Here is a 22,460-nt window from a genome sequence, read left to right on the forward strand (position 1 = left end):
AATTGTAGTTTTGGATTCTGTCATGTGTAACGTGTAGCCTTTTCAAAACTGCACCCTATTACATTCGGGTTTCTCGGCAGTGCTCGTAGGGCAGTAACAAAGTTGATCAGTTGGGCTGGAACAGCACGTGGGGCTTCACCAGGATTTCCAAAGTGTGACAGGTTATTGCCTCCTGCACAGAAAAAAAATGTTCCTGTACGACCGCAACATTGGCAGTAGTTCAGGGAAATCAGCAATTACATTCGCCTGGCAACGAATAGACGACAGAATTATTTATACATATGCCGTTGAGAATTGAGACGCCGACTACCGCCGTGTTGATCTCTAGCTGGTTCGCAAAATTACTGTGCAAGACTTCAATAGTTCCCCGATCAGTTTCACGCTTTATTCTACCTTGTTGTTGCACCTGTGAAAACCTAGGCTTCAGCGGTCTTCTATCTGGTGCTGTGGAGTTATTTACATATGTCGCTCCGATGCGCAAATCAATTTGCAATCTTGAATAAGCGTTAAAAAAGAACATAGACATCACTGCTTCGTATATAATTTACCCTCTATATTTACTCTCTGAACCAGGAACCAACCAATAGTATAGATATTATAGTACGCCCTTATTGTGTACTGTCATTTAGCCTATCAAATTTGCCTTGACGAGAGCTTTCCAACGATATAAGTATTGTATGGGTTGCTACGGGCCTTCATCGGGCGATACAGAATCCGGTATCGACCAGATGATGGACCGTAGCAACCCATACTACCCATAGCAACCCATACAACCCAAAACAACCCATACAACATTCTATATTGTACTGATATCTCTATCTCTGTGGCACTCTAGCCTCTCGACTAACTTTCCGACACTCCCTCCTTCTTTTGAAACTTTCGATACGGTAGCACGTTCATCTTTATACATGCTTACTTCGCGGACAGACGGACTTACGCATCACAGCGTCCTTGCTGTCACTTGACCTGACAGCACACGAATGAGCATGTCACGTGACCGGATGGAGGCGGTAAACGAAAGTTTCACTCTGTCATCTGGGTAAGCTGCAATAAAGATGAAGTAAATAAAAGAAATAGTAAAAAATATATATTCGAGAAGCTCTCTAGGTGGGGAGTATAGTGCGATCATTAGTTTTAAGTTCGAACGATAAAACTTTAAAAAAATAGTTGCAGGTTGGGGGGGGGGGAGGAGGGCAGGTGGTTATATGGTACCAAGGTATGCGTCCGAAAAAGGCTTAAATCTCAAAAACTACAGAACCAAATGTAAAAAATGAATATGTTTTGGAATTAGCATGAACTGGGGCGTCGATCCAAGGTAAAAAACGTGAAAAAAATGAATAAATCAAAACTCGATTTTTGCCATTCTGGTTCAATTTGGTTCCTTTTGATTCTTATATATTCGTAAAGAGTATTAAATGAGCAAGAAAATGATATAACATACTTGTAAAGTCTATTTGTGACAAAAGAGTTATTAAACTAAACAACTTCAAAAATTTGAAAATTTCGCAAAAATCGACCCTGATTTCGGCCTCTATATTGCTCTCGCTTTCTCTTATTTGGCATAACTGTTAACAACAAATGATATGGTCGGTGGAATCGTAAATTCTAGTTCATTATGATACTAAAAACTTGTATGTTTTTTGCTTTTAATTGGGAGAATTTATTCGAAGTTCGACAATAATAGCTAATTTTTGCTCCTAAATCAACAGTTTTTTGGATATTATGGTTAGAAATAAAACAAATCGGAGAAACGTCTGTATATTTTCAAAAAGTACAATATCACAGCAACAAAATGGGCTATTATAGATTTTCTAACTCCTCTTTGTCAAAAAGTTTTTATGAAACGTTTTTCAAGACATTTGACATTTTGTTCATTTACTCCGAGAGATCTTTGAAATTTTGTATAAAAATCAAAAGATTGCTAACTACTACTACACAAACTCAAAAGCTACTCTATCAGGGCAATAAAATATGCTCATCTAGAGTTTTTAACTCGACGGCTTCAAAAAGTTATTAACAAACGTTTTTCAAGAAGTTTGGCATTTTCTTCATTTACGGCGAGAGATTTTTGAAATTTTGTATAAAAATCAAAATTTTGGTAACTACTACTACACATACTCAAAAATTACTTTAACACGGCAAGAAAATGGGCTTATGTAGAGCTTTTAACTCGTCGACTTCATCAAAAATGTTATTAAAAAACGTTTTTCAAGAAGTTTGACATTTTCTTCGTTTACCCCGAGGGATTTTTGAAATTTTGTATTCAAATCAAATTATTGCTCACTACTACTACGCATATTCAAAAGCTATTTTTTCGGGGCATTAGAATGGGCCAATGTACTGTTTTTAACTTGTCTTCTTCAAAAAGTTATTAACAAAACGTTTTTCAAGAAATTTGACATTTTCTTCACCTAATTCGAGAGTTCGTTGAAATTTTCTAAACAAATCAAGATATTGTTAACTAATACCACGCAAATTCAAAAATTAAATTATCACAGCAATAAATTGGGCTGATGTAGAGTTTTTAACTCGTCTTCTTCAAAAACTTACTAACAAACGCTTTTCAAAAAGTTTGACATTTTCTTCACCTAATTCGACAGTTCTTTGAAATTTCGCAAACAAACCAAAAATTTTGCTAACAAACCAAATTATTTCTACACAAATGCAAAAATAACATTATTTCGGCAACAGAATGGGCTAACATAAATTTTCCAACACGTCTTTTTCAAAAAAAAACTTCAAAGGTTTTTCAAAATCAAAGGTTTTTCATGATGTTCATTTTCTTCACCTAATTTGAAATTTCTTTGAAAATTTTATATACAAATCAACATATTGGTTTTTGTTTCTACACGCATTGTAACAAAAGAAAATCAAAGCCGAAAAATGGACGAGCACACTTTTTCCGACTCTATCTATTCGAAAGGTTTAAAAAAATTTTCTTTGAAGTTGGAGAATTAAACAAAATTTTTTGTATTTTGACAGGGCAAAGCGTATTTAATCGAAATTGGTAGACAAATTTTACATTTCTGTGCAATCCGTACGTTTTGTTTTCATGTGGTAATGCCAATGTTTAGCTTCAAAGGATTTTGCACAATATACAGTAAGTTTGTGACAATCAGGATCATTTTCGCCAAAAAATATAAATTTTGTAAATTGCTGTAATAGCAAAAAAAACTAGTCGTTAAGCTCGCTGAACTCCGCTGTGTTGCGCTGCGCTACAATTCCTTAAGTGGCATCAGCCCTCAGTGATTTGCATAGGTTACTTCAATATTTTTGACAATTCGGTAGCTAAATTTGCCTTCACTGGACATGTCTGACATATTCTGTAATTTTTGTTTGCGTTGCGATCAGCTTCCAAGCGGCATACCCTTGTTAAATGCATATAGAAAGCATCCCTGAGTATGAGTTTGATTTGATAACATCTTTTTTTACCCGGCCAAGAACCACTGTTTTTGACCATTTTCGCTATTTTTTGACCTAAGGAGACGAAAACCTAAATTTTTCTGGAGGAGCTAGACCAACAAATTCAGTATTTTATACTTTCTTTAAATAGTGGATTGCGTATTTTGAAGTTGATTTAACTGCAACAACTACTTAAACCAACAAAACTAGTTTTTAACAAAAAACGTTATTCGACTGTTCGCTCAATTGGAACTAAAAAGAGATGCAGATTTGATTTTTTTCTATTAGAGCTAGACCAGCAATGTTTTGTATTTTAGGCTCCACGCACATAAACATAATGTGGCAATGAGTTTTTTATGTGCCCAACAACTCCACGAACTGATCAAAATAGAATACATTTTGGAAATTTTCTCGCTAATTTGAAGCCAATTCAGAGAAATTCTGATTTTTTTATAGAGAAGCTGAACAAAAAGGTACTTTGTGTGCTGTGAATTCCATAACTGAGGCATGTCTGACACTGGTTTGGTTTCATTCCAAAAAACTTTTTGACCCGAAGAAATCAAATGCTTTTTAAAATGAACATTATTCAATTTTTCGATTATTTGAAACGAAGCTGGAACAAATTGTTTTAGTGTTTAATACTATAAATAGAAAGGGAAAAATACACAATATTAGAAATATTCACCCTGAACATCAAAAATACTAATAGCATCCTTTAACTTACAAGATAAAGTCAACACTGAAATTTAAAAATTACCTACGGAAGAACTAAGTAAAAAAGTACAAAAGCAAATGCCCTCAGATATGGCCAAATCTGAAACATTTTTGTTTTTTATCTTCTATCCATAAGCTGATTATCTATCCATTGAGTAGATCCTCTATTGACAGCATGTTCGACATACTGCAACCTCGTAATATTGAAAAAGATATAATACTATAATTAGGATCATATCTTTTTCTTATTATCACGAGGTTGCTGATTGTTAAGGACTATTCTTGCAAGTTTTTTATACTACTTTTCCAATGACGAAATTGTTTTAGAATAGCAATAAATTTAGCGGTGAATTTTTGTAAGAACTGCATTTTTTAGCGGCGGAAACAACTTCTTCACCGTATAAGGGGTGAAAAAAAACTTTTCACCGCTTAAAAATTTTTTCTCGCCTCATTCATCGCATATAGCGCGAATCTTACACTTTTTATTCAAATTTCTTTGCGATTTTTAGCGGTGAAACCTTGACCCGAGTGGACCAATTTTTTTGATTGAACAAATGACATTTGTCGTAGCATCTCCTCACTTTTTTAAGTTCAATACTCCATCGACAATTGTTTTTCATCGACAACTAATTTCTCTATGTTTCCACAAAAAATATGAGCTAGCAAATTCCAAAACAACTGATATTGATCCAGCCAAATTCCAGATCACCTTTATTGTCCAGCCAAATTCCAGAACACCTTCATTGTCCAGCCAAATTCCAGGACGTGTGTTTTAGTTCCAGCCAAATTCTAGGACGGTTGTTTTAGTTCCAGCCAAATTCTAGGACGGCTGTTTTATTTCCAGCCAAATTCCAGGACATCACATTGGGTACAGACAAATTCTTTTCATACGCAATATCTGTCGAGGACAGTCTTTTCATACCCAATATTTGTCGAGGACGGTCTTTTAATAATTCCAGGTCTCGACTGGGGGCGTCAATTTTGGAGTTTGCGATTCGTGGTTTTAAACTGCTCTCCAACGAAGTTTGAAGCAGTTATTGTAAACGTGTGTGTCTTTTCTTGTGTAAATTTTCTGCTTGACCTTTTAATTCTAGAACATTTTTTGATTTCAATTCTTGAGGGACTGTTTCACACATGGCCTCTTTTGCGTGACCCAAATCGCCCATATTCAGAAGTTAAGTCTGTTGCTACAACAGAACCGATTGTAAGATATACTACCACAATTTACTGCTCGCAGAGTGCTTGATAGTGCTTCAATCTATTAAGATGGAGGTCGGGGTTTCGAACCCGTACTTGGTCTGATTTTTTTGCACCCATTAAAAATATCTATACAGCAGCCTTCTCTGAGTTAGTTTGCCCCGCCTGTAGTTCGAGAGCAGTTTGTCCGCCAATAGTCGGCTCATGTTTTTTTGAAATACAATTACAAACTTTATCTATCATCTCTTCGGTGCCTTATCTATTTTCTATGAAAATCAAATTTGTCACTGGTGGCTATTTTCTACCAATCTATCGGTTATGTCTGTTTATCTACTTTCTTTCGGAACTTGTGAATTTTAATACATAACAATACCTTATATCAGAAGAGACTCCGGTAAAAGAAACTGTTGGCATCCAACATGAAGCGTGTGAATGACCGTCCTGTTGTACCTCCAGAGTGGCTTGGTATACTGTATGTGTGTCCGGTATGTCCGTATAAAACATCTGGTTTTGCTTTTTAAATTTCGACAATATTATTGGGCTAAATTATATTTACAGCGGAAGAAGCCCGACGAACAATGAATAAGATTGAGGACACTGTCTCAGATCTACAAATCGGTGAAGTTGTCCAATGTCTGACCCCTGCAAGGAAATCAAAGGTAAGTTTGTTGACGCAATACAGAAAGTTTTACGATATGGGGATGCCTAATCATTTAAATCCACCTTTCCCTGAAAAATACTGGTCGTTTATTTTAACTACTTTGAAAGTCTAAGTGGGCATCAATTGAAATAACGGTAATCGAGAAAAATTATGAGAACATAACATGGTTTCGCCGAAATCATGACTTTAATATTTCTGATTCACTATTGATCAAATTAACTTCCATGCGATTTTTTTGGCTGGACGACCATTATTTGAAATGCTATAGAATAATACTTTCATAAATTTTTGTCTACCTCTAGATTTCGAGGACCACACTATGCTGGTAGAATGGCCTTTTGTTTCTGTATTTCTCTATTGTTTTATTGTTCCGACCCCTCTTGAGGGGGGAGGAACTATATACTCAAATGGGTTTTTTGTTCAGACATTTTTTGCCGATCGATATATTCATCGTAGAGAGTTGAGTTGGTAACCTTAGAAAGCTCGTCTAGCGTAGAATATGGAATTAAAAAGATTTTGTTTTCGTTTTTACGTGGAGTTGTCGAGGTTTAAACTTCTGAGAAAAGTAGAGTGAATTCCGTTGTTTTTATTCACATTTTCCGGAATTTTTGCTTAAATTTTGGTCTATTGTGCTAACATTTTTACGAATAATGTTGATTTTATTTTTTAAAGACAAAAAGGTATTGTTGATTATTTTGATTTAATTTTTTTGTCAAAAATTTCGGCTAAATATTTCAAACTTCAGCCTTTTTCATCAAAATTAGCACGAAATAAGCTTCTTTAGTCCGCTTTGATTAAATTTGCCGGAATTACAACCCAAAACAACACTAATACAATTTTATAGACTCAAAAGGGGGCTATTCCTACTGCAACTTCTGTTGAGAGTGCTCTGTAATTAAATGCCGTTTTTTGATAAATTTACTCGTTGATTATCAAAAACGCAGAATTTATTTTTGAGTTTATAACTAACAAATTATCTATATCTATGACATTCGAAAAATTAATTGTTCCTTATGGACGATGAGCATTAGCACGGCTAGTTCAAAAAGAATTCGGATTGTAATCAGTCGGTCTTTTTTTAAAAATTGATCTTTTTGTATTAATTAAATAACAGAACATATCAAATCAATGCTCCGGAGTGATTTGTCCAATTGGTTTCCTAAGCAGCTCCAAGTTTTGACATTTAAAAGTAATTGATTTTTAAATAGATAATGGCTTAATGAACTTTTTCTCTATTTTTTTATTTGGTCAACTTGTAGCTTAAAATCAGCAGCGAAAGAATGCTTCTTCTTTTTTCTGATTTAAAATTTAATATCTATTGCTGTTTCAAGCCTTAAGTTATTGTTTTCTGGCTTTGATTTTACTATACTTCAGATTTTCTTTCTTTTTATGTATTTACCACTTTTTCACGTTTTCTAGTTTTTTCACATTATCTCATTATTGACAGTTCTCATATCACATTATTGGCCTTCCAAATAAGGCAACTTGAACATATTAAAATCCTGAAGGATATAGATTATCGTTTTCAGGGCTGCGACACTTCAAGAATATAATTGATTTTTTAATTTTTGTCGTAACTGTCGTTTCTACTTCGTCGTTTTAGTCGTACGAAATTCCCTGTATAATGACAGGTTTCATTGGCTTGTCATGTAAGAATAGATGAGCCGATATGGTGATTTTAGTAGATAACTGATAACTTTCATGACTTCGAAAACAATTATTCTTCAAAATAAAAATACTTTTTTACTTCGCAATTTTCTTTTTACTGTCTTTTTGTTATCTATTCTAGTTAATTATAGGTCAAATATGGCATCAGTGGTGTTAAGAGAAGTTGTCAAAAGGAATTGGGGTCTTAAAATCTAATTTTTAAAGATTTCGTTATGACATTACTGGCTTCGACAACGGTTTTTCACAAAGTAAATTAATTTAATTTTTGTCATATTTGACGTTCTTTTTGTAGACGCAAGACATATTCTGGATAATTGCACGTCTCAAGTGCTTCCTTTGGACAAATAAACGAACCTTTTTAATTACTTGATTTTGTTATTAATGGCTTTTATGAATTCGGAAGTAATTTTGTTTCACAAAAATCAAAAGTATTACTTACTTTTGCCCTTTTTCTTTTTTGTCTACTTTTCACCTTGTCTCATTAATGAAAGGCCACTTAATACATTGTTGATGTTTTAATAAGGTGCAATCAAACATGTTTTGAGGGCAAAAATATGGCTTTACGGCTTCGACGGAGTTTTCTGACAGGTTTAAATTGAATTTTTGATGTCTTTTTGTTCTTTTTAGCCGCATGAAAAATTGAATAAGAACAGGTCTTATTGCCGTTCTCAAGAATTATTGGTAATCGTAAACCTTTGGACATTTTACTTGATTTGTAATTGTTTTCGTTACTTTGATGTTAATTGTTTTAAAAAAAATTAATTGAATTTTTTAACTTGACTGTTTTTGTTCTTTTTGTCTAATTGTTACCAAACCTTTTATGGACCTGTCTCATGTCTTTTCTGGTGATTTATGTGTTATTTTGTGTAGTTTCAGTTTTATCTGACGGTATGTTGACTTTGTTATTAAGTTTTGTTTTTTTAAATTTTTTTTAACGTTAATTGATGTTTTTATATCAACTAAAGAACAGAACATATCAAGTCAAAGCTCAGGTGTGATAGGTCCAATTGGCTGCCTAAGCAGCTCGAAGTTGATGCATATAGTTTTTTACTTGACAGCTTACGGTGGTTTTGACTTTTAAAAATAATTGATCTTCACAGAAATAATGGCTTATTGAAGTTTTCCTCCTTTTTAATAGCCGCACAGCGATAGCTGGGGCTATTAGTAGGGAAATTTGGGGTGGTCTACCGCACAGATTTAGGATCCCTCCTATCTAGTCTCGAACCTACGCCAAAATCAATCTTAATTACAATAGGAAAGACGTCTACACCACTGAACTACAAGATCCAACAACTACACAACTTAAACAGTTCTATAGGCACGACCATATTGATAAGTTTACACTATAGTTCTGCCATTGAACTACCCCACATGCAGTTTTAAAATTACTGATTGAAAATCATCAACTACAATGCCGTACGAAGAGACACTTTGGCACAGATGTTATTTCGAATAACCTTGTGGGCTAAACTGGCTTTTTTCAATCAGTTCACGCTTTTATCATTTTAAAGTAATCTCAATTCTCAATTATCAGTACTGAACAAATAACTAAAGCTATATATACCAAGAAACGCGAACTAAAACCATTTCTCAACAGACTTCAAGTGCCATGAATAACAGCGCAGAAATTTCTGACAATTTTCGATACATTGTCTATAGTGCTCAAGTTCTGATTCCCTCACAATTCTCATTCGAGGCGCAAACAAAGAGACGCAAAATTGATGCAATAGACTCAAATTTGACAACACAATTGCAACCGAAGGGCCTCGCTAACTGGATTGATCACTTTACAGAGTGGCAATTTGCTGTTGTACATCATGATCCTCAAAAGACGCAACAGCAATACAGATGGTGCGACGACATATCATTTGAGCATCAACACATTCTGGTCTAAACAAACGATAATCCAAAACACATGGAGAAGACTATCAAATCCTATATTCGCCATGAAAGCAAAGTACTGTTCGAGATCAAAGCAAGAATGTTTGTACCAACAAGCGCATTTCAAACGTTCAATCAGCAATTCCTACGATTCAATGTATCAGACATTACAAGACGAGGAGACATTTTCGAACAATTCACAAGAAACGCTGATACAGTAATGGATATTTCCCCAAAACGAAACAGCTTGATGGAAACAGTATGGGAGATGGAACGCTCGTGTCCAAATAGACGACAAGATTGTGCTACAATGACGGAATACCAGCGCAAAATATTAGCAAAGAGAGTCTTGAGAGTACAGACTCCCCTTTCAAGCAGACACTGGAGGATTACATCGACATTCTGGCAACCGGCTGGGGATCGATCTACAGAACGGATCATTCAACTTATTTGGAAGTTCAATGTGGAGTGAACAATGCGCAATGCACATGCTGGGAATGCTGGGATGCTTCATTGGAGGAAAGCACGGAAAATTCCGATGACTCATCTAAACAAACAAAAGAAAACTGATAACAATAAAAACCTCTCACTGACTACCACTTTCCATATAAGCGTTCTGTAATTCGGTTGGGTTACCAATTTAATGATATTTATTCCCGATATTAATAAAGTTTTGAGCAATTTTGAGATTGTTTCTATGCATTTCCCTCAGAACGAAACAAAAAATGCATTTCTTGCAGTTTGCATGTTCATTGATCCAAATTCCGACCTTCAAGTCATCAATAAACTGGCCCCGCATGGAGGACTAATAGGACCCGGTAATAGTAGACTGCATGAGTATCTTAAGCTTTTGAAAATACTACGAACACATGCTGCATTTCATGACGCTTATGGATTCATGAAGGAAGAATACGGACTCGGACCAGGATATGTGTATATGGTTTCAAATTTTCCTAGTCACTTTCTGCTTGGGCACTTAACTGGTGTCCTATTTTGGATAATTTTTAAGCTCTTATTCTGGTCCTATTTTGAAGGATTGCCATTTTAGAATGACCAATTACGACCCCGATAACTTCACATTGCATATTTTGAAACTGGCAGCTTTACAATTATCTCAAGCCAACGACAAGACAGAAATATTGTTGAGAAAACAGTGCTGGAAAAAAGTGGGTCAACGTTTTGTTCTTGTTCAAACTGAAATTGATCTAACACTGTCTGAAATTGAGCTTTTAGCTGAAGCTTCTAAACTATTTGAGTATTTTGTTACATTATCACGACAATCTAGTCAGTCTCCACCACCTGCACCACCCCCTCGAGCACCCTAAAGCAATGACTGACTCTCCAGATTGTCACTTGGCTATTGCTAGTAAAATAATATTCGACCAAAACGATGAAGAGCGCCCCCCAGAAATTTGGTCAATCCTCGCTTTCAGTATTGGTTGTTTGATTCCAACACCAAAATGAACAAAGTAATTGTTACTCAACCTCTTTTACTGATGATGGTAGTTGGCCCCAGCGGATCAGGTAAAACCCGTATTGTGGCAGATATCATAATTAAACAAAGAGAACTGTTTCATCCTCATTTTGACAAAATAATTTACGTCTATCAGCATTGGCAAGAAATATATACAGAAATCAAAGAAAAACTCGGAACAATGATATATTTTATCGAAGGACTCAATTGGAGCAAGATTAACTCTCATCCCGAAACAGACCGTCAACTGATCATTTTTGATGATGTATACGCAGAAGCCAGCCAACAAGAAGAGTTTTTGAATTTGGTCATTTCTGGACGACACAATAACCAACACGCCATAATTTTCAAGCATAACTTGTACCAAAAAAGTCCAAATTTGAAGACAATTGACATGAATGTTACACATATGCTCTTACTGAAAAATCCCCGAGCTGTAGTTCAGGTCGATGTTCTAGGTCGTCAGTTGGGAAGCAGAAATCTTGTGCAGTCAGCGTATAAATTAGCTACTAAAGAACCATTCGGTCATTTGTTGATTGATTTGGATCCCAGATGCAGCGAGCACCTACGATTCTGCTCACATTTAACAAACGACCTCAGCATATTTTATATAGTAGGAAATTCGCAGAAGAAAATTGAACTCGATGAACAATTCACAACATCTGACTACTTTCAAACTGCTCATCAACTTCAAACCTGTTCTGAAGCGCTTTGCGCTTATTCATCTCGATGATAATTTTATCAAATTTTTAGTTGACTGTTTATAAAATATTGTTCAAGGCAATGTCTCGTTAGCTAATACTTATGTAACCAAACAGCAGTTCAAGAAATTTAAAACCATTCTTTCTCTTATTTGTGATAAGAAAGTTAAATTACCTCAAAAACGAAAATTGCTAGCGACCAATCAGGGCCTGCAATTAATTAAACTAATTCACAATCCCATTCAAAATAATTTCAAGAAAGAACATGCGCAATAACACGGAGGCACAGAAGTTCATTCTCATTCAATTACAAACTTATAACAAATTGCTCGAAGCAGCCAACGAGAGCAACCAAAAGCCCCAAACAGCCAAAGAAATTTTACTAACCAAAAGAAATTCTAACGAAAATGATGTCGCAGCCCAACTAAGTGTTGCAGCCACGTTCAATGAGGAGCAAAAATCGGGAGAGGAGACAGAGGAGATGATAAGAGAATATCATCAAACAAAATTTAGCGCTGATGAGGCAAATCAAATATTAGAAGAATTGACTCTCGCCGGACTTTCGAGCGGAAAAATTGAGAAGTCGAAAACAATTATTAAGCTGTTACAAAACTCAACAACCGTTACAATTGATAAGCATACATGCAAAATTCAAAGCAAAACTGGAAGACCTCCATCTGACAGCAATTTGTTTGAGCTTTTAATAAACATTCAGCACCCTACAAAAAAAATTCAGCACGCCAAATCAGTTAGCCCAAAGCTTGCAAAAGATTCGAACACCACATGGCTTTCCATTTTCAGCTACAGATAGTAAAGCTATTAGGTAGAAAGCTTATTAAGTTGCTTCTCCAAATCAGTGGGTTAGAGCAAAACCCCGGTCCTCCGAGAAAGCTGACATGTGGAAACTGTAGGAGACTGTTGGGAAAAAGCACAAGAAAGAAACCACTGTTTTACTGCACAATTTGTGGTTGGGTACACAATCAATGTTCAGGGATAGAGAAGGCTGAAGAGTACGACAGAGAAAACTTTACATGCACAAAATGCAAAAATGAAAGGGTCATCTCATCAGCAATCACAAACAGCAGGGACCTGCAAACTATTCAACAAAATTATATAAACACGAATACTCCATCAGCCTACGGCAGTATCAACAGGCTGGTTAAATCAACAGGCCTAAAACGTAAAACAGTGGAAACCTACCTAACAACAAGCTCAACATACACAAAGTTCAAACAAACACGTCACCGTTTTCCACGCCTAAAAGTACAGTCATATCGTTTGAATGAAATATGGCCAATTGATCTTGCGGATATGCAATCATTGTCCACAGAAAATTGAAACACTCGATATCTATTGGTGGCAGTCGATACACTTAGTCGATTCCTTAGGTTTCAGCCTATGAAAGATAAATACGCATCAACAACCAGACGCGCTTTCGCCTTGATGACGACAAAAATCAAACCGGAAAAAAGTATGGACTGATGATGGAAAAGAATTTCTGGGATCATTCAAAAATTTTTGCGAGCAGAAAGAAATAGCAATTTACCAAACTCGGACCGAAAAGAAAAGTTCGTTTGCAGAACGTAACATTCGATCCATAAAGTCTTTAATTTATAAGTTCTTCGACGAAAATCACACCAGTACATATATAAATAACCTGCAGAATTTTGTCAAAGTCATTAACTCTCGAGTCAACAGGATAACAGGTCTCGCTCCAAAGAGCGTAACCAAACAGCACACAAGTTATCTTATTTCACTGAACGTAAACGACAAGATACAAAAGCCCAAATTTGCCGTTGGTGAGACCGTTCGAATCAAACGCAACATCGAAACGTTTCATCGGGGTTATAAGATTCATTTCAGTCACGAAATATTCAGAATAGACAAAGTCCTCACACTCAATCCTCCAACTTACCGCGTTGTTTCTCTTGAAACAGGAGAAGAAATAGTCGGCCGATTTTACGAATCAGAACTGACAAAATTTTCAGAAATTTAAAAAAAATGGATCCAACTGAAAATACTTTTACAATAAATTTAGTCTCCAAAGCTTCGACGGAAACGTATCCCGGCAACTCGATGGCGGCTTTCACAAATCTATTGCCCAAACCAATAGATCTAAACAAAACATTCGGAACATGGCAAGTGGCAATTCTCGAAATATCATGGCCAGCAAAGTTTAAGAACGTTACACACGGTTTTATAGAGCCGCATATGGACGAAACAGATTCCTCGTCGGATGATGAAGAGCCAATAGAACCAACGAGCGCAGAAGAACTTTTCACTGATATTGGCCGCCGCCGCCGTCGTCGACCAGCCGACAGAAAACAGTACCATCTTCGGAAAAAGGCAAACCTCAAATGCGAAATTGACACTGGTTTTTACCCAACAATTGAAAATTTGATGCAAAAAACTTTTGCAAAAAGCTTTAGAACAAAACAAGAAATTGGCTGGCCTATCATATGGTGCATTTCAGGCCATACCCAGAAACTGAAGCTATTAAGCAACAGTGGCCAAAAAGACCAGGCATCAACAGGGAATGAGGATGGTTTTATGACCGCCGCCAGTTCCAGTGAAGATAAACTAACAGAAGACGAAACTGAACAGAGAAGTCCAACAAGTATAAAACTCCTTTCACCAGATCTGCAAAACATTCTCGGAACACACATACTTAAAATTGGTGTCAACCCAAAATATCCAGTAGATATCTCCGGTGGGCGTCACACAATTTTTGTTTATTGCGATTTGATACAAGATCAGATTCTTGGAAACAAATTAACGTCACTTCTTAGAACAATAGCCCTTCCAAACAACTCGACACAAAAGACACAAAACGCGATCATTTGCCATCAATCGTTCTCAAGCTTGCAATGGAAAAATGTAGTCAAGTCATCATTTCAATCCATAAACATAACGATTCGCGACGAAACCGGACAACTGATGCCATTTCTCTCAATAGGCCGAAGTTGGCTGACATTGAAATTTCAATTTTTACCAAACTAAATCATTATTCTCAACGGCTACCCAAAAAACAGTTGGTTTGTTTGGAAGCATGGACGCACACTATGAAGCACAAATTGCGAGAAATCAAGAAAACTTTCTGACTCATGGTGGTCCCGCACGGCAGTTCGGATCAGGCGCCGCAGGATTGGGCGCATTAGCTGTACGAATTGGTCGCTGTACTTTACCACTACTACAAAAGTACGCTTTGCCATTTGCCAAAAAAAATGGGACGCAATCTTATTACAGTGGCAATTCCTGAGATTGGGCAAATGATAGCAGGAAAAAAGAAACTGAAATCTGCAGCAAAAGACTCATTGAAGAAATCAGTTTCAAAAACAATTTCAGAATCGACAACAGCCGATCGTTCCCGCCCGCGCCCGCCGAAACGGTTGCGATCGACGCACGCGTCTCGCGGCCGCGGTTCGCGGGTTACCGCGCCGTCCGCTCGCCAGGCGGCGGGGCGCAGCGCAACCCAAAACCCCTTATCAACAAACAAACTAGAGATAAGAGAGATACCAACACGCAAGATGCCAGCCCAAACCACTTTAAAGACAACCAAGACGAAACGCAGTCGATCAGATATTTTGTCAAACGTAAGATTCTAAATGACTGAGTTCACCAGCATTGCAGCAGATATCGCCAACCCTGTAACGCATACAGCTTTAGACTTTTTTGAGAAACCTAATGTTCTTGTGAATTATGAGAGCGGATTCGATCAAGAAATTTACCCACAAGTCGGTTCAAGAGGACCAACATTAGACTTTTTAATCAGCGGAGACCAGCGCAACTGCATTGACCTTAACTATATTCAACTAGGAATTGAAGTGTCTATCTACACGCCAGATGGAAAAGATCGCGTATAAGCAAGTGACGCAAGCAAAGTTGTATTTGCAAACAATGCTCTGCACAGCCTATTCTCACAGGTCGAAGTATACGCCAACGGTATTTTGATTTCTGATAGCAACAACTCTTACCACCACCGAGCATTTCTTGAGACAGAATTAACAACGGACAGCGATAGCAAAGAGACTTTGGCCGCTTGTCAAGGATACAGTTACAACTCAGAGCCTTTGTCAGACGCCAATCAATCTGAGTGGTTACAAAACCGTTTGAAAGCTACCTTGGAGTCAGGTTACACGCTTAACCTCTATGGTTCCCTTTATGTCGACTTTTTTAGTTGCGAAAAACTTATGGTCCCTGAAGTCGACATTCAAGTTAAACTCTACCGCGCAAGTAACGAATTCAGTCTTATCAGCTTGGCCGACGATAACGACAAACTGTTTACGGCAGTAATATAAAAAGAGTCCATGTTTGTCCGCAAGATAACTGTCACTGAATCAGTACGACTTTCAATCGAAAAGGCATTATTAAAATCACCAGCAAGGTACCCCTATATAGAATCCCTTTGCAAAAGTTTTATCATGCAATCTGGTCAAAATTCTTTTGTTAAATAATCAATTTTTGGAACGGAGCCAATCAGGCGTTTAACAATGTGCATGGTAGCAAACGATAAGTTCAGAGGATCGAAAGATACAAACCCTTTTCTGTACAACAAGTATAAAATAAAAAGGATTGAAATCATACGAGGAAATGGCTTACCTATAGCAGGCACACCAATTGACACTGAAAATGATGTCAGAATTTATCACAACAAACTAACAGCGCTGGGTTTTAAAAATGGCGGTAATAAAATTTCACTGCAGGGTTTCGATAAAAATTTATTGTCAGTTTCGACTTGACCTCATCACAAGAGGCGTCAAAAAATCTTACCCTATTTCCCGAACTTACAGGAGCGCCAATTACTCTGAAGCTATTCTTCTCTGAAGCCCTTCCAGAAGCAGTTGAACTCTTTATTATCGGAGAGAGATTCAGTCAAGTTTTTATTGACACCAAAAGGAATATTTCAAAAAACCAAACTATATTCAATGGATAACATTTCGATCAAAGGAGTAGTAGGCAAATTACGTTTATTAAAGTTTTCTTTTGGAGGTGTTTGGTCGGCAGACAATTTTCCAAGAATGAACTCAGGTCCCCGCTTTCAAATTGTAAATACATCTCCAAAAAACTTCAAGGGAACTTCATTGGCTATTACTTGTAGCCATTCAATCAACATTCAAAAGCTCAGCCAAACAAAAAAGAATCAAGAAATTAACAAACATTGTAATCTGGAACAGCCTGAAAATTCCGCTAAATTTTTTCACTCATTTCCAGGAACGATTTAATTCACTGTACAAAATATCGGTTCGTTTTGACATTCACGAAACTGCTTCGTCACCTCCCCCTCAATCTTTATCTTCAAACTTATGCGGGCTGTATTGCTTGTATGCAGTTTTACAAATATTTCAAAAGGTGGGCTATACACAACACACAAAGTTTCGGTATCGCCTTACGACAACGAAGCAGTTCAGATTTTTAGTGTTAAACTCAGTTAAAAATATTGGCTTAATTAATGAGTTGAATTTGAAAAGATTTTTCAATAGTATATCTCAAACCAATTACACATTGAAAATTTTATAATTTAATTTGTATTGCTAACCATGTGTTTTTAATCTTAGTCTGTGTAGGAAACAAGAGGTCGTCGCCTCTTTGCAGGCATAGGCTGAATGATACAAGATTCGTCACCACTACTGTTACATTCTCCTTCAATTGCTTCATCATCTATAAACAGATTCCGGGGTAGACAACGATCTTCGTCGCTATTATCCTGTTCATCACTGAGATCACTCCAATTAATGACTGGCTCCGAGTCATCAACTTCTCGAGGTATAATGCCAGGATCGGGCGGAGCTGAAACAAAAATAAGTACATAATAACTATTTCGTAAAAACTGAACTGCAAAAAGCGTTTTTACCAAAAGAAGAGACCGTAGTAGAAGCTATTGAGCAGGAATCAGAAAGGTCTACTGTCGATGTCAGCTCGAAGTTCTCCTCCTTCTCTTCTTCGCTTGAAATCGAACTGTTTTCACAGTCACTATCCTGTAGTGATGGACAGTCCGATTCAAAGGTTACTGTTGGAGTTTGATTGAGACTGTAGTGGCCATAAGGTAAAGTGTCAACACCGTTATCCAGTATGAATCGTTTGTCATCAAAACAACTTAGAGCCGTTTTGTTTGTTGTAACCTTTATTTGATGGTTTGCTGAATGAATTCTTGTCATTGGTGCTCGACTGCTAACTCCGGTCAGAAGACACTCAAGAAACTTGTCATCATGCAGAGTCTTTTTAACAAGTTTTTGCACGCCTTTGGCACCCTGTTTTACTCCACTTTGAAACTTGATGCTGTACATCTTAGATCGAAGAATTACACTCTCTTCCAAAGCTGAACCATTCAACTCGTCAGTCATTGTCAGGGGCACTTTTTTATTACTCGCGTCGAACAGAGGATGAGAATTTGGGTAATCGATGAGATCCAATAAATGTTTAAATTCGTACATGTCTTCATACAAGTCTTCGGTTTCTACTCTGTACAGAAGCGAGTCTGTGTCTTTGTAAGTGACACAAATCCGTTTCCCGTACCTCGGGTTCATTTCTTTATAATGAAAATGGCACAGAGCAAGTTTTGAAAGGTCCAAGATGGCTGCTCCGACGGGAGTTGGTTTGTCCCATCTAATGTTCAGTACGGAAAAATAAACTGAACACAAATTTTCGCTTATAATTGGAAATGACTTGAAACTCGGCCTCGACGTAAGTTTGGAGGCTTTCGCCTCATCAGATACAAACTCAATATTTTTTCTATTTCGTTTGTTTTCCATTGTTTTGCCAAAGCAAGCGTTCGACATCAGTTTATAAAAATTCTTTTCGAACGTTGTTGAAGCTTGCTTTCGCATAACCGTATTTTTTTTCGATATAGGGACGCAACCAGTCAGACTGATTAAATTGCAGAACGCGATGAAGTCTACCAACTTTCAAACCTTGATCGATGTAAAATAGCAAGTTTTCAATGTGACATATATAATTTGGCTTATCGAACAAAGTTTTGACCAATTTCGGAACAGCAGATCTGTTAGCCACTAAGTTTTTGCTGTACGCAGACAACCAATCGTCTTAAATAACATTTTTCTCGGGAGTCAAGGGAAAATCAGAGTGGTCGTCGTGAATCTCGCGGATATTCTAGATCAATTTCAACGAAGTAGCCAAAGTCGGTATTTGACCTGTACTTTCCAATTAGCTCATCGATGTTTGAAAACTCGCTCCACTTGTAGCCATCCTTTGGAAGCTTTTTCATCATGATGCCACCATAGAGTGAGGTAACATCAAAAAAAGCGCCAAAAACGGACTTTTCGTTCCCATCGAAATTCTGAAGATATTTGTTATTAGCTCGAAAATGTCTCGGCGCTCCCACGCCATTGAGACCACCTCGAATAGCTTTTTCGCAGAAAAGCAGCATATCAACGTCGGACAGAAGCCCCAACTCAACATCAGTTGTTACCAGCATTGCATCCCAGCTTAGATTAGGAGCACTATAAAAATAAGCAGGATCCAAACGATAAACTTTTATGCACACCGATCGGAACAATTCGAACACATCTGCCAGCAAGAACACATCTGTCTGCAGATAAGCGTCGTGGTAGTCTCCAAAATTTTTACAACCGAAGAGATGATACATATCAACAGCTCGTGTATACATTTCTTGAGTAACATCAATTCTACCGGTTAGAGTGTTTTTCCACTGGTCACCGTAGGCAGGAAAGCCAAGTTCAAACTTACGGAATGAGTCTAAATACGAATAAGGAAAAATTCCCTTTGCTCTTATTTTCTTGAAATCTGAATCACAAAATTGTTTAAAGTGGAATCGGAGTAATTTCAAGTCGGCATCTTGCAACGTTTGTGCCAGTGAATCAAGGCTCGAGGCCATAAAATTAAAACTGTCCAGGAAGCGCAATTCATTGCGTACAAGTTTCTCGACACCACATTTGTTTCTGTAACTTCTAATGGGAACCTGAACTGAGAACGAAATAAACGTCTCTTCTGTCCTAGATATAGCTGAGAGAGTCTCGTTTTCTTCCAGCTTCATGTACTTTATAATATGATGGGCATCGTAACGAGACAAGTTATGGAAGAAAACAGGGAGAAAACTACCAACCGTAACCAATAAATTGCAACTACCGTGACCAACGCCAGATACAGTGACTGTGAGATGCCAGTGATGGACTACTTTTTCATAATCAGACTCGAAGATTTTTTGACATATGCAGCAGGGTGCAAATCAGTTGTTCAATAGTTCCCTTTTGGCAAAACTGGCCATCTTTAGGAATCTGTAGCGTTGACGCTCATTGTCTGCCCATCTCAGCCATTTTCGTAAAGTTTGCATAAGAACAGCATTACAATCTTCGCCTCGGTAAAATTGTTCCATCTTCACACTTGAACTTCTGCTGTCAACAGGAACAGCTCCAAAGCTACAAGGATACTGATTTTCAGTAACACAGCTAGATGCTCCACCTTTATTTAATGCAGTCTCGAGCAACTCTTCGGCCATTTCGAAATCTTCCGTTCTGACGTCAAGAGCCTCTAGGTCAGCATACACCATAAACGGGCATTTGAATGTCTTCTGCCAGTTTTTAAACGTTACGGTAGAACCCTGTGGCGGCATCTCAATAACTTGTGGCTGATGGTGCTCGCAAAGCGATTTGTGAAGCTTAATTTTTTCGCGAGCAACAGTCTGAAGACAACGCTCGCAGAATTTTCGAACGTTATTTTTCGAGCTAGCGGTGGCGGCCGAGCGAAGTAAAACCTTTAGAACTCGATCCAAGTTCTTTATCAAACAATAGTGCCAATTATTTTCATCTGACAGCAACAATAAATTGATTCGCTTCGCTGAATTTTTATATTTGCTGATGTAAGCCGGATAAACTTTGCTACACTCGTAAGCGAACACGTTTATTTTCAGGCGATTGTTTTTCTCAAAAACCGGTATATCAGCTAAAGCCACTGGCATTTTTCGCGGGTTGAAGTGGAGACTGTTTATGTGTTGGCGGTAACTTTGCGGTCTCTCTTGGTTTTGCTTAACAGGGAAGAGCGCGGCTAAAACAGAGTAAATGAAGCACAGATTGTCTTTCATGTTTTTGATATTCAAGACTGATTTGCGTTGTGTTTCAAGTTCAGGAGGCGTTGCAATGTAAGATCCCGCGCGAAGAGGGGAACATTTTGAAATCTTCAATTCGACAACATTTAACTTTTCTGTCACCCACCCACTTCTTGCAGTGCAAAACAAGTTTATTTTTGTCAATAGTTTGTCAATATGACCGAAATATTCTTCAGCAGTCAATGATGTGGAGAGGCTCTCCATTGGACTGTGAAAGAAACAAAGCGTACTATCATCAGTTAGAGGCTTGGTGAACTTCACCTCTATGCAGATTCCGAACTTCGCAGTCACCAAATCGTGAAGTTTCGTCGTGATAAAATCTGTAATTTTTCGTTCCTGGAGCACGAGAAATTCAAAGGGGTCAAAAATTGAATCGTCGTTTATTTTGAGTCGGAATGACTGGAAGTGCTCGCGAACTGACTTTCTCTCACGTTCCAAAATAAAACGATGTTCTTGAGAGAAATTGGATGGATCAGTTCGAATAACTGAATCCGCCACAGAATGCTCGTCTGCACAATGTTTTCGCAACGCTTGCTCATGTCCGAAAAACGTTTGACACGAATTGCATCTAACAGAACGCGCAAATTTATGGACATTTTTCAAATGCCGAACCAAGTTTTTCGCGAGCGTAAAAGTGTTTGAGCAATGTCCGCAAACAAAGTTCTGATTTGGGAGGTCAACATGCTTTTGATGCTTATGCAACACGAGTTCCTTTCGTTTAGCGAAGTCCTGATCGCAGAAATTGCATTTGAACATGATTCCTAAACCAAATATTAGTTTAGGTTTCCTCGCCTTTCTATAAAGGCTAGGAAATCTGGTGTTTTTCTCAGGAACAACTCAGCAAAGATGCGAGGCTCCAGTTTAAATAAATCCGGGAATCCAGGCATCTTTGATTTGAAAATACTTCAGGTGGAGGATAGTCGGAAAAACAGTCTTTAAAACCTTAGGTTTCGTAGACTGTTTTTTTCGACTATCCTCCACCTGACTTCAGCCTGGCCCCTTCGACGAGAGGTAGCCAGGTCTGACAAAAGCCAGAAGGAGGTTTAATGTATTCTAGTGACGCAAGAAGCTGCAAAGCAACAAGAAATTTGGATGCATGCTAATGAGATTTTGATGAGAATCGAATAATTCGGCAAGCAGCTATTCTTGCATCTCTAGAACTTTTTTTAAACAATATAGTTACAGAGTTATACAGAGATATAGTTACTGTTGTTTATACAGAGTTTTACTGAGATATAGTTACTGCTGTTTTATGTTGTTTTATAAACGATATAAAACAGCATTAATTTTAAACAATATGCAATTGTAAGTATATGAAATAATTTTATACCAAATTCTGTAGAGCGCGGCTCTCCTTAGCTTTTCGCTTCAAATCGATATAAACTATGCGAAAAATTATTTCGCTCATATCCATGATCTAAATATCAATGAGCGGATACAAAAAAAACAAGAAGAGCGCTGCTCTTCACAGTAGCCTGGCATATAATTCTTCTTCAAAGTTGTAATTTGATACTCGTAATATGATCGAATTAGGTGAATGTAATTGCTGAACTTTACTACACTTAGCTAAAGTCAGACTTCATAGCTTATTAATAGTTATATTTCAAAAACTTTAAATAACATTATATCCCATGCATTAGATGATCTATCTTTAATACTAGCGTCCCGTAAAAAGTGACTCTG

General features: G+C 37.3%; 1 protein-coding gene across 7 annotated transcripts in view; it reads left to right on the forward strand.

Annotated features, from left to right (window-relative positions):
- Positions 1-22,460, forward strand: part of LOC142334498 (uncharacterized) — a 653,384-nt gene that overhangs the window by 535,753 nt on the left and 95,171 nt on the right. For all 7 annotated transcript variants that reach the window (XM_075382580.1, XM_075382581.1, XM_075382583.1 and 4 more), the window contains one exon: positions 5,872-5,972. In XM_075382580.1, coding sequence (XP_075238695.1) covers positions 5,872-5,972 — 101 coding nt within the window. The remainder of the gene's footprint in view (positions 1-5,871; positions 5,973-22,460) is intronic.

Source organism: Convolutriloba macropyga, chromosome 2 (assembly GCF_964194025.1).
Source record: "Convolutriloba macropyga chromosome 2, txConMacr16.3, whole genome shotgun sequence".
Taxonomy (NCBI): Eukaryota; Metazoa; Xenacoelomorpha; order Acoela; family Convolutidae; genus Convolutriloba; species Convolutriloba macropyga.